The 14,541-nt window shown below is 40.4% G+C and overlaps 1 protein-coding gene across 1 annotated transcript in view; it reads left to right on the top strand.

Moving 5' to 3' along the window:
• Positions 1–14,541, top strand: part of kif26ba (kinesin family member 26Ba) — a gene marked incomplete at both ends in the record, with an annotated part of 78,961 nt that overhangs the window by 28,407 nt on the left and 36,013 nt on the right. The window contains 2 exons of the mRNA XM_079166505.1: positions 6,051–6,235; positions 13,427–13,631. Coding sequence (XP_079022631.1) covers positions 6,051–6,235; positions 13,427–13,631 — 390 coding nt within the window. The remainder of the gene's footprint in view (positions 1–6,050; positions 6,236–13,426; positions 13,632–14,541) is intronic.

A 14,541-nucleotide genomic window follows, 5' to 3' on the forward strand; every position in this document is an offset into this window, starting at 1 on the left:
GGCAGCCATGATAAGATGTTGGATAAATGCTCTAAATGCTAAGGAAAGGTGCTTCAATGCTTCATTTTTTATTTCCTTTAGCATAGGGTACACTAGACTATCCACTAGGACATCATTTGTGTGACTGTGTGAGTGTATTTACTTGTGTACTCGTATTTCTGTGTTCTGTGTTTGAGTCAGTACCTGTGCTGGGAGGTGTAAAATGTTAGCAAGTCTGAGTGTTTGTGCTGAGACTTTGACAGTAATGGTGTTTCAGCAGGAAAGGAGAAACTGAGCACGATAATAAATCACCCTTGTTTAGACTCACCCATGAGAGAGGAACAGAAGGGGGAGGAGCCGAGCAGAGAGATTATCAAAAAATGGTTATGGAAAGCAGAAACGGAGAGAAAGATGGAGAGGATGAAGAGAAGTTTAGAGAGATGGGTTCAGAATAAGAGAGAATAAGAAAAAGAGACATTTTAAAACATCAGGGTAACTAGACACATTGCTGAGATGACTAGCAAACCACTACACTTTCTTTTTTTTGCAAGAGAATTGGATATTGTTGCTTTACCACTGCTTTCTTGTTGTACAGCACAACACATCAAAGATTGCTGTTCATGTTGGAGCATCAGTGGAGGGTCTTCTAATGGCAGACGACAAATCTCTTCCAACATATTCAAGCTCTTCAGCAAAGCGAAAGAGAAACAACAGCAGGGGAAATTAGTAGGCTCTAAGTTGAAACTCAGAGGTGTTTTCAGAGGGAGCACAACTAAAGACAGAGAGGAGGACGCAGAGGTAAGCAGAGACCAGAAGCAACCTCTCTGCCAGTGTAGCCGACATTAAGATCTTGCTGGGTCAGCAATCTAAGAGGTTACAACCTCCACATCTTATATTTATTAGGACTTTTCTTTTCGGTCCCACAAGAAGTGTAGAACAAATGGAAAATGCTGAATCAGTCAGAACAAGGAAGACTGATTATAACAGACTGGGTGTGAATCTGCCAGGTAGCTTACTGGGATCAGTGAGCCGACTAGGGGCCACAAACATTTTCAAATAAATTCATGTTAAATTCTTGAGGTGGTCTCTCTCTCTCTCTCTCTCTCTCTCTCTCTCTCTCTCTCTCTCTCGCTCTCTCTCTCTCTCTCACTCTCTCTCTCTCTCTCAAATCTAATATTGTCTCTTTGCCCTCGCTCTGTCCTTCAAGCAGCTAATTGAAAATAGGTTTATACAGTATCATGTGTGCCTGTGTGTGTTTACTGTTTCTGTTTGTTGTGCCTGACTGTGTGTGTGTGTGTGTGTGTGTGTAGGTGTGTGTGTGTGTGTAGGTGTGTGTGTGTGTGTGTGTGTGCGTTTCATTGTATATCTTGCAGAGAGAAACAAGATGTGAGATATAACTCACACACACACACACGCAGATTTACAATATTTTCTTAATATGTTTTGTACAAAATAAAAGCTAAACCTTTACTGCCAAATAGTTTAGGATTAATTAGGGCAGCAGTGGTGAACTCAAGGTTAGAGAAGCGTGTGACTAGTAGGTCGCCAGTTCCCTGGAACGACAGGATAAATCTGTGTGGGGAAAGTGAAAGAGCAGCGCTTTTTCTCTCTGCTGTCCATCATGACAGTGTCATAGGAGCGCAATGCCCCAACTGCTCCAGTGGAGTTGCACACTGGCCAGCAGTTGCAAGTGTAAAACAATTTATATTGCATTACTTACTCCAGTCAAGGTCCCCTTGAGGTCCTCTTTGAGAGATAAGTGCACTTGGTCAGTTGCCAACAGAGAGCAAAGCATTGAGCGCTGACGTGTTGTTTTGTGTTGCTCAACACGTCCTCATACCTACACAACAGAAGGTTTTTTAGTCAACAATAACAAAAACAACATACCGTATATGATGGAGAGTGGACTACCAGCGACAGGCGCACATTGTAGAATGTCACAATTTTAAAACATGGTTAACGTTGGGAATTCAAACAAAACTACTTGGTAAGGTTTAGGAAAAGATCATGGTTTGGGTTAAGATAAGTACAATATGTTATGCAACTTAGGTTATACTGTATAAGTAAGTTAAGTACATTAGTTAAATAGGCCTAGCTTGACTTTCATTTTCACACAGGACACAAACAGCGGTTTCCTGGGTAAAAGTTATGAGTTCGTTTGACCAAACCATCCACCATGACTTCCTCTCTACGTAAAGGCCACTATAGGACACCGCCGATCAATGAATGTAAATATGGGTCGTAATAAGCTGCTTGCACAGATGACCTATACGGCTGTTTGTTTGGAGAGAATGGTCTGGCGTTGATGCATAACTGCATAAAACAAGATCATGATAAGTGCATGTATGCTTAGCTAACAGCCTTTGGAAAAGCAATGTGTATTTTGTAGTATATTTTGAATTATGGTCGTGTCAGAAAGCATGTCTTATAACTCTGCTTCCCATAAAATCGCAGTCTACTGCAAAACGAATGTATAAAACTACATTTCTTCCTGTCATTATTTTCTCTTTTAACCGTTTGTCTTTCGGCATACAGTGTGTAGCCTTAAGGCAGATTCTGAGTGGAATATACAATATACTGCACATATGTTGTTATGAGGCCTTAGTTATTTATTCACACCACCCTCTGTCTCACCTTTGCTCTCTCTCTTTCTACCTATATCTATCATTTATTGCTCTTTCATTTCTTTCTTGCCTTCGCTCTCTATATTTCATTTCCTTGTGTCTGTTGTCAAGTTTTCATGACTATTTTCTCTTTTTACTTATTTGCTTTCTTTTCTTTTCCTGTTTGTCTCACATTCTGTAATTCTGTCTCTGATGTAGTCTAAAAAAACACCCTGTTCCATTCGCTCTCTAACTTCTTTTTTTGTGTCTCCCCCAAGTTTCTCCTCTACCTTCATCTTGAAAGGGCAATCTCTCTCTCTCTCTCTCTCTCTCTCTCTCTCTCTAACTCTCTCTCTCTCTCTCTCCAATGTGCAGCAGTAAGCATTTAGATTGTTTTACAGATTGTGTCTATCCCCCTGATAAAAGTAGGCAGGACCACACACACACACACACACACACCACACACACACACACACACACACACACACACACACACACACACACACACACACACACACACACACACACACACACACACACACACACACACACGTTTCATTCTCCTCATACGAGTCTGAGATTTAAGGCACAAATTCTATGGTGGTTTTCTGTAGCATGTGGTTGGAAAAGGATGTAAAATAAAATAAATGTAAGAGTGACAGATGAGGAAGGTGAGTGCTGGGGAAATTATGTTTGTGTTATAATGAAGATGAATGAGCCAGTTTTTTACCTTTTTCTAAAAGCGGAGAGAGAGGGATGTGGATAAGTGCTCTAGTGTAGAGAAAGAGGAGGGGTCAGAGTGACAGAATAAGTGTTTGAATGTTTTTTTATCCCCTCTTTCTAGGGAAATCTGATATCACATTCATCAAAGTCCCTCACTGACAATCTCGGGACCAGGTGTATATAAAACATGGTCAGATGCTGAATTTTCATTGGTTTGCTGCATGATTTCGAACACATTTAGCTGTTGCAATATCTGCAGCACTCTCTCTGTCCTGGTATTATCTATATCCTTGTCTCAACTGCTGCGATGACCTAATATCCCCATAGGGATCATTAAAGTTTCATCCAGTGTAATTTCATTTAAGGTCAAATGTAGAGAGAGCAACTGTGTCCTGTGGGAAAATCTGTATGGAACAGGTGAAACGACATCATAAGAACCATTACCAACAACAAAAATATAATTTATTTCAATGACTACATTACCTAAAATGCCATTCAAGTCAATGCATTAGCCAGGTGACCATGCTGGAATGGGGTCTTTCATAGCCATTTAGTTTCTGGGTGCAGTATTTCAGATGCAGAACTAATTTGAAAGCTTTCTTACAATAGCCGGTTTAATGAGATGCATGAAGCATAATTGCCCATCAGCACAGCGCTGTTTCAGACGGCAGAGAAGAACAGCAGACCTTTTGGAATCTCATAATAGTATAAAATGAATGAGGACCGGGTCACTTTTCTGGTGATAATGGGAGGTGCAGCTGAGTAAAACAAAGAGTCTGTTCTGTCCTTGCGGTCTATACTGCTGACCGTCACATTTTATTCAACCCCCTTTACTCCAGTTTTCAGCTCACATTATAATAGACCTCTGTGGGAACATTTCTCCCACACCATGCTGGTAATTTTCCTCTTCCCATTTATCAGGATAAATGGGTAGCGAGTACAAATGCGCAGGTATTCCATGTAGCCCACCAAACCCTTATTCCATACAGTCATGACTCCTTTAATAATGCAGGGGTAGCAAGCTAAGCCTGAGCATTTGAAATGCTTGTAGGTGCACTGGGAGAATGGTACATAAACTATAGAGGCATCTCATTTGCAATAGGTAATTTATCAAGGCAGTGGGCAGCACGCTTAGACCCCGGGAGCCCTCAGCATATACACGCACAGTGGAGCTGATTTACACACGCATACACATAGGTGTAGAGAAGTGCAGACGCATGCACACACAATGACACACATAGACATGCTAACAATAGACATACAAGCTCTCAGATTTACACACACAAGCTATAGTTCCTTAGAGTGTAGGGTAATGATTTAGGTGCTCTGCTGTCTGCTTGCTGGCAGCACATAAAGAACTATAATCAATAATCCATATCTATTTCACGAATGGGTCGCCTACACGCACACACATGCCTATGCGAGTCAGCACACACACATCTGTGCACACAATGACAAACTAATGCAACACACACTCTCATACAAAGCAGTCAAGTGTGTCATATAAATGTCTATGTGTGTGTGTGTGTGTGTGTGTGTGTGTGTCTTAAGTATCTCATCTGGACCAAAGACCCACACTCAAACATAAGCAACAAAACTTAAAATCAATCCTTCGTTCATATTGAAAAGGAGCAAGAAGCAGAGATAATGACCTAAAAAAAACAAACCTATATGTGTTTGCACCAAGGACGCATATCAATTTAACAATTTGATCAGATATCTAGATACGTAGACACAGTGCAGATAGATATGAGGTGTCCAGTGGCCTAGTGGTTGAGGCACATACCATATAATCACAACGTTCATCTTCGCACACTTCATACAGTATATATTTACAGTATACCGTAAATCTGATGAAACAGTAACTCCCACAGGCACAGCAAATTTCATTACTTTACAGTGTTATAAGTTAAAAGTTCTCTCTCTTTGTCCCCACTGTCCTTCTCTGAATAGTATCTAATAAAGGACAAATGCCCTGAAGGATGATCCAATAATAAAGGGCAAATGTGAATAGCTTAAGGTGGCAGAGGAAAGGGTCAGAGAGAACGAAATTGAATGAGCAAATTATAAAATACAAGTGGAGCGAGGAAGAGAAGTAAGGGTGAAAGAGAAGGAGGAGGCATTAGGTTAAATGAGAAAAACTGAGGCAGAAGGGTGTGTGTGTGTGTGTGTGTGTTTGTTTGTTTGTGTCTGTATATGTGGGACCCAGACAACATCCTGCTGCTGGTTCACTGGAGAGTTTATCTGCTCTCTGTCTGCCAAGGAAACACACAGACACAACACACACAAACACATACACTTGAAAATATCATGAATGAAACAAATCTATGTCATGTTGAAGATAAACGTTTTAGATAGTTAAACTCTCTGAAATTTACACTTTTTCCAATTAATAAATCAATCAATTTTTAAAGAGAAAATGGAGGTTTGACAGTGTTGCTAGTCTTTTGAAAGACTATTTGTGAGTTGTTGAAATTTCAGTACTTCTGAAGCCAAAAATCCATCAGAATACACAAATGAATGGACATGAATTATTATTAAATAGGAAACTAAAGGCGTGTGGGAAACCAGACTCTGGTTTCTTCTCTGACCATCTGGAAAGGAGAAGGGCAGAGATTTACTGTAGTATACTGTAGTGTATGTGTGTCTTTCTTTCTTTCTTCTATTTAGTGGAACAACAAAACACAGAAAACATTTACTGCGACTTCAGGAGTAAACTTTTTTAATCTCTCTGTCTTTCGTCAGATCTCCCAGATGATCTCTGAGGACTCCAGAGAAGGTTTGACTGAGGCGGCCCTGAACCGCTACAACACACACTCTCCTTCACACACCAATTCAACATCACACACAAACTCGCCGTCTCACACGCCAGCTGTAACCACGACCGCGCCGACCTCCACCACCTCTGCTGCCGCCTCCTTCTTTGCCAGGTAAGATGCATTCAGATCAGAGCACCACACATGTAACAAAGATCACCTGACGTCCTGTTTCATCTGATCTCTCCACCCAGCGACAGAATGCTGGTCTGTTATTTGGCAAACTTTCTAATATTAATGGTCAGGAGCTATATGCTATTCTGTATTGTATTTGAAATCATCTAAACTGTCAACCGACAACTCTACGATCAATGTGAATGAATGGAACAAAACCAGACTGAGAAGTTTCTAGAGAATCTACAACACTGATATGAACACTAATCCCACAAGGATTATTTTTTTTAGGATTTAGCTGCATTATAGGGACTAGAAGAATCAGTATTATGGAGCATGTTAGGCACGATAACTTCAGTAAAAATAAGACTGTGAGATGCACTTTACAAGCTGATTTGTACCGGATGAATCTTTAGGTTTGGTTCATAGACAGACACGGTCCGGCTGCTCACGCTGATGTCTCTCCAGTTGTCTAATAGAGCAGAAAGAATGGGAATACAAACTACAACTACAACTACATTGTACAATTTTGGAAAATTAAGTTGTTGGAAAAATGAAATACTGATTATATACTGTGCCTAAGCGTACTTACTTATTTTGTTATGTGTTAATTCATAGATTACCTATCCAGTCAGTGGTCATTGATGAGCCGTGTAATCAAATCGAGAGAAATGCAGAGCGACAACATAAATAAGACACGGGTAATCTGGGTAAATTATTGATGAATAAACATGGCAAGCTCGAAATGAATGAGTAAATTATTCATGGGTAACACAAGACTATGAGTGTGTCACAGTGTCTGAAGTATTGCTGAGACGTCGTATCTAATGAGCTGCTTTAAATCACATTTTGAATGACACCATTGGTTTCCCTCCTCACTGTCACACATACTCTCTCCTCTCCTCCTGCGTATTTTTTTCTTGTGTCTGTTTTTCAAATCTGCAGATAATTCAGTGTGTATTTGATATATGAGTGAGGTGCTTCAGTGTGGCAGACAAAGTGCTGTCTGGCTTATAAGCAACTGTGACCAGGCACAACTCGTAAATTGTATGGGAATGCACCCAAAGACACGTGCACACACTTTCTTTAGCTTTGTTTCTATGACCCCCTGAACTTTCAGGTAAAAAGGCCATTACACACACACACACACACACACACACACACACACACACACACACACACACACACACACACACACACACACACACACACACACACACACACACACACACACACACACACACACACACACATCTGGTTGACATTCCAGACATACAGCCAGCTGTCTTTGGGCTGATGTATGAGTGTTAACCTTCTAAGTGAAAGAACAGGGTTTGTTTCATGGTACAGGTGTCACTGTCAGAGAGCCATGGAGTGTGTGTGTGTGTGTGTGTGTGTGTGTGTATGTGTGTGTGTGTCTGTGTGTCTGTCAATCTTTCTCTCCTGTTTCAGGCTGTATAATCACTGTAGATCCTTGACGCTGTGATATGTAATTTCCTCTTAAAATCAGAGTGACAGTGTGTTTGTTTTGTTTGCTTTTCAAAACTTTACATACACACATTTGTCAGCAATTTTCCTGTCATTCGTGCGTGTGCGTGTATGTGTATATGTAGTGGGATTTCAGTTTAATTGGCAAATGGCAACAACGTGCACTCTGTCACCTTGTGTGTGTGTGTTTATGGTCGATGGATGCAGCCATGCAGTGCTGGTAAATCCCATGGCTGTCGTGGTCTTTACTCTCAGACGTGGACTGCATACAGACATTCTTATTACGCACACTCGCCCCCTTACGCACCGTCTGCGTACAGCTAAATCCCCATGTCCACCACATCTCCTCTCACCTGATCCCTTTCTGCCTCCAGGTCCTCCTGTTTCTATCCATTTTCTTGTCTACTTCTAATTCCTTTCTGTTTTGCTCTCTACTTTCTTCCACTCCTCTCCTCCTTCTCTTTTGTTCTTCTCCTCTCTTTTTCCAACAATTTCTCCATCTCTACACTGACCTTTTCTTTACCTCTACTAATGTGCATGAGAGTAATATCTTCCATTAGTACCGATCTGTCTCTGAATATGTCACACTCACACGGTAGCGCTCCATCTTCCCTGTGGTGCAGTGGCCCTCTGGGGACGCCGGGCGAGAGGATAGAGACATGCTGTACGTGTGTGTGTGTGTGCGTGCGTGCGTGCGTGCGTGCGTGCGTGCGTGCGTGCGTGTGTGTGTGTGTAGGCTCTCCCTCACTGGGGGAAGGGAGTTTCTATCAGTGAAGGATTTTTTCGTGCATGCTCCGAGGATTTGATCTTTGGGGATTCGGCGTGGTGTGTGTGTGTGTGTGTGTGTGTGTGTGTGTGTGTGTGTGTGTGTTGTTGGAGGTAGCAGAGTAAATTAATATGTCCCAAGTGAATAGGTGAGTTGGGAAGGCGTTGTTATTTTATGTACACAGGGTGGCTGTGAAAGCACTGTCTATTTCTCTGTTTACCTCTTGCTGCCTCTCTTTTCTTTAAAAAGGTGTACTCCATGAAAATGATAATTGGCCACTAATGAGGCTCATAATGGATGATGGATGATTTACATATCAACTACCCGATCACATCAGAACCACATTTGTTGTTGGTCTTTTGCTCATGTGTCCTTTATCAGTAATTAAAAGTGGTTGTCTTTTATTTTGACACTCCATTTGCTCTTCGAGTGACCTTGTTGTTTTCAATATTAGAGGGGAAAGCAGCAACAGAGAGCTAATTTAACCATTTTATCCGTTCAATAGACGTAACAATACTGAAAGCTCACAAACACTTGTTTCTGACATTTGTATTAGTTTAGTTAGAAATGGTTTAACACATCACACAAAGGGTGTGGGTCATACTGCTCTAATGAAAAAAGCTATTTGGTTCAGACAGATTAGTGACCAGCTCAGTTATCTACAGTATCGCAGGCCAACATGTGTATGTTAAAGTACACATGAGCCAGAAGTATCATGTGGCCATCTTAACTCCACGTTGAACACAGAAATGCATTAATATTTTAGTGTTTAGGCTTGTGTTACAGTATAGCATGAGATGGCGTCTTAAAGGGAGTAGGACATGTGTAAATTGGAGGCTATATGTACATGTCGATAGATAGATAGTGTCAATCAAGCCAGTTTTCTGTCCATGCAAGCCTTGTTGCCCCACCACGACAAACACACACACAAAGACACACACACACACACACACACACACACACACACACACACACACACACACACACACACAGCATGGCTCTCTGTCTTTCCCTATCTCCCTCCACTGACCGCCTGTTAAATAGAATGTAATTAGCTACTGAGCCAACAACATAGCCGAGAGACACCAGTTATAAATCAGCTGTGTGTGTATGTGTGTGTATGTCTTTAGAGGGATTGTATGTATGTGTCGAGTGAAAGTGTTTATAGTTGTGTGGAAGGGAGAGGAAAACAAAGCAACAGCATGTTAGTCGCTGGGCTATCTGTGACCTGTGCTGCGTTCTGACAAGAGAGAGACACATGAATGGACCGAGGGGAAGAGAGGCGAGGATGGGTGAAGGGATCAATACGTGTAAGGATGGCTGAATAGATGGTGGGATGGATGGGTGGAGAAGAAGGCAAAGGATGAAAGGATAAAAAATAACAAGGGGGAGAGGAATAAAATAGAGGCAAGGATAAGGGGATGATTGTTGAGTGAGAGGGATTTAAAATAGAAATAATAGGTAAGTGAAAGATAGAGGAGAGAGGAGGAATGAATGAAGGTAATGGAGGAAGGGGGGGGGGGTGGAGGGGACAGTGGAAGAGCTGATGGGTAGAGCGATGGAGAGGATGGATGGAAAACAAGCGCTCTTCAGTTTAGGGTTGGATTGGAATAGATCCACTTCACCAAATCCCAGGCCACTTGTCATTAAACGCCACCAATTAGCTGGCGTTTGTGTGTGTGTGTCTACCATGCTTGACTTGTGCCATAGATTACACCAGTCAGGGTGAGAGAACATAATAATAGTGTAATAGCACACATGCACACATATGAATATAAACATGTTCCGAAATTGATGTGGCTGATGGATTTGAAGGATCTATTATAAAAACAATCACAAAAAAGATACTGTTGCCCGAGGAGCAAGTGGGAATCTCCAGCAACAGAGTAACCGTGCATGAATCCATCACAGTCGTGTCTCATACAAGCACCAGCACTGCAGCAGTTGCAGCAGCCTGTAGTTTCCATTGTTACATAGAAATCAAAAGTAGATTGTGATTCAAGCACATCTTTCTTAAACTTCTTGAGCCTTTTTATGATTAAAAAATGCCATGATTTTAACTAACACCAGTATCATTTATAAGATATGGTGAATTCCTGCACCTCATGTATCTTCATGCTACATGGGAGGGTCTGAGCATTCAAGTTACACAATAAGAAAACCTGTAATCGCTTTTGATTGCATTTGATGCAATATGTATGGAAGCATAGCTGGCACACAATGAAAATCCAATTAGTGGTCTTCTTGTAGAGCTTTGTTTCAAACAGTATGTGCATCCACACACACACATCCACAGTCACAAACACACACCTACACAGATTCACACTCACAAATCTCCTGGGAGAGCTAGTCAAATGGTGAAGCGCTTCGTCGTTCCCCGGGTCACTGAATCCACATCTCCTCCCTTCTCCTCCTCCCTCCTCTTGCACCGTCCCTCCCTCACTCTCTCTCTCACTCTCTCTCCCCCTCTCGCTGACTCCCCCCTCCCCCACCCCCTCACTTTCATTTCTGTAACCTGGTGCAGTTAATTGAAAGCCAATGGTGTGAGAATATGGCTCTTTGACAGAAAGTGTTTCAGGGCGCAAGGTCTTCTCTCTATCTCACTCTCTTTATAATCAAAGAAATATATGTGAGGATAGATTAAAGCAGAACGGAGCAGAAAATTCCCGCCAGAGCAGTTTTAGAGGTCTTCTATTTCATCATATCGTCAATACTGCTCCTGCGTGTAACTCAGTTTGTCAGCAAATCTGCTTGTTTGAATTGTGGCTTCATAAATAGTAGGAAAGGAATTACATCGACACATACGAATATTTTTGACTAATGACAATAAATCATGCTGAATTACTGCCTGCAGATTTACTGTAACTGGGTTTCCTGCACGATCATTCCCACTTAACCTTTCTTCATCTCTCTGCACAGTCATGGTCAATGTGGACAATGCCTTTGTCAAAAGGAAAATAATGTATTGTTAGCTATGCATCCATAGACCTTATTATCTATATATCATTAACTGCTCAGCCTGTTCTAATCCTTCAAGACTAATGGTCACACTACTAACGTTAAACTTCAAGAGGTTTATCTTTTAAAATGGCTGCCTTTTTTAAACGGTTTGAACAAAACAATCAAGTTCTCCGAAGAAGGTTAAGTGACAGACTCGACCAATTGAGTTTAATGATGCTGCTGAATTTCTTTCATTCCTGAAGTTCTTTCACTTCAGTTGATCCTGTAAAACTGTCTGCCAGGTGTTGCACATGTCCTAACTGTCGTACTTTTGTTTCTTTTATTATTTGGCCCTATTGCTTCATTATTTGGCCAGCAAATCTTTCTCAACGGTGGAGAAATCTGAGTTTCTCTGCCATCATGACTTTTTAGCTAGCGAACAATGTAAACAATAAACTTGATTTACTAAACAGAACATTTTTATTTATGCAACAGAGCTCTGCTTAATTTTAAATCTTTAGTAATGTAAGACCTACTTTTGCAAAATTCTGATTAGAACTAATCTTAGGATAAATGAATCATTGCTGCAGCAACCCAGTCTAAGTTAAAGTAGAGAAGATAATCAATGAAATGTGTTTAAAGTATCAAAAGTAAAAGAACTTGTGAATACTGATGCATCAACTTATAAGTAGCATTTGACTCCAAACTATCAGTTTGAGGTGAAGCTAGTTTAAACTACTTCATATGAAGTTAGTTTAGTCCAGTGGGTCCCAACCCGTGTCAGGCCCTTCAAAGGGTCACATTTTAAGTCTGAGGAGTAGTGAGATGATACACGGGAGACAACAAAAAAAAAAAAAATTATTTTATTACTTTTGTCTAAGCTTTGCTTTTTTGGGGGGAGATATTGGAGTTTTACCATGCTGGGCCTCCACCAATAATTAAAAACAAATATAAAGTTTAGAGAGGAAATGTCTCTTTTGCAGATCTGAAATATAACAGAGGGCTTTGACTAGACGCTGCTTTGCAACAGGTCACAAACCTTAAACATTGTAAACCCCTAATCCTAAACAATCATTGTATTTTGTATTCTATTTTTTTAAATTTTAAATCTTAAACTCAAAGTAACGTAGTAATGTAGAGGAGTAAAACACACAATATTTCCCTCTGAATTGTGTTGAAATAGAAGTATTAAGCAGCATTAAATTGAAATACTCAAGTAAAATACTTGAGTGAATGTACTTAGTTTTTTCCTTCGGTGTTTGGCAATACCTGTCTCATGTTGACTATTTCTTTCATGTAGGTTGAAGCAGAAATTCATTCTGTTATATGGATATGAAGTGTTTCTGCAGGGGAATAAAGAAAGAGAGATAAAAAGAAATTGAGGAGAAAAAGTTATACACTAGAGATGATGTGAAGTACCGTGGTGCGGAGGGAGAAAGGCAGGAGGAAATTGCTGTTGAAGTAGGAAATGAGGAAGGAGACGGAAGCGAGATTTAGAAGTTGAAGTTAAAAGGAAACAGCGAATAAGGAGAATCTGAGGGCAGAATAGATGGAGTATAAATATAATTTCTGGTGGCTCCTTTTGAGCTGAATGCTGCAGGGAATTGAGCAGCAAGAAAGCAAATGAACCACTCCCCATCCAGATGTTGCTACATATGTAAACAGCAGTGTGTGCATGAGTGTGCGTGTGTGTGTATGTGCATCTGTGTGTTAAAGGGTGTGTAATCGAGCTCTATTCTGCAATTAGCATATTTGCATCCAATGGTGGTACTGTGGCAAACTATGGGAGGATGTAATTATAGACCCATGTGTGCATGCAAATGCACCACCATCCACCCTGTCCTTCCTCATCTCCTTTTATTTCTTTATTTAAACTACTGAGTGTGTGCAGTATTTTTTTTTACAGTTATAAAGTGTAGTGTATTGTTTTAACAAATCAATTTGATTGATGGACTGGCTTCTCTCCTTTCCTCTTCCTCTCTGCTTTCCTCTCTCAGAGCTGCACAAAAGTTGAACTTAGCATCCAAGAAGAAGAAGAAGACCGCGGCAGTCATGGCCCCAGTGACATCATCCTCACCGTCATGTGAGCCCCCTCTGTTCCCCACCAACTTTAGCTCCGCCCTGTTGATGGCCCCTCCCCCGGCTCCACCCTGCCTTCTCCGTGCAGCCAACAAAATCAAAGATACCCCTGGGCTTGGAAAGGTAAAGGAAATATACTTCCTCAAAGTCTTCCATAAAAGATTATTAGACTGTCCAAAACATGGTTATTTTACATGGTACTTTTTTCAGAATGACTGGTTTGGAATCGTGTGTTCATAATGGGGAATGAATATTAATTTACTTAATTTTTAAATCTTTGGTAGGTGACATAATGCAGTTTATTTCATATCACAAGATGACAGTTTAATGTTTGCGTATGAATACATTACATACACATTTTTTTTTACTTTTCAGCTAATGTCTCGTCTCAATCAAGTCTGTGTCAAACACATTTAGTTTGTTATAAATAGACTCTTATTCATCTTCCTTGGCTTTTGAAGATGACCCTGTGTCATAGCACCTGAATCCACAAGAAGTCAAGCTAAGAAGAGATCTATTTCGTGGGGTATGGAGGTATTGGTACTATCACAAAAAAGTGTTGATTTAGATTATTCCTTTTATTCAAACTATTTGTAAGTAGCCCGGGTTTCAGTGTCAGTGACCTGTAGTATTTCATCATGACCTTGACTGGTTTGTCTAAATCAGGGGTATTCAATTAAGATTCAGCGAGGTCCATTTAGAGAGAATTTGCTCACGCAAAGGTCCGGAACATCACAATAACGTTTCATTTGCGCTATGACTTAGTCCCATAGATATTGAAGTAGCCAACAGTTGTAATAACATCTGTATGTAGTCAACAACTGACTATCAAATCAAATAAAGAAAGTTGAATTGAATAATATCTAAACAGTATTTATAATTACAGATTTCAAATTGAACTGTATTAATTATAAATAACACATACTATAATAATAAATAAATGTTATAATCGTTTCAAGTCAAATAAGGGCTGCATAAAAAAACAATACACAATAGAAAGCTTTTCAAAAATGCGGTTCTTAAATTAAAGTAC

Source organism: Pholis gunnellus (assembly GCF_910591455.1).
Source record: "Pholis gunnellus genome assembly, chromosome: 1".
NCBI lineage: Eukaryota > Metazoa > Chordata > Actinopteri > Perciformes > Pholidae > Pholis > Pholis gunnellus.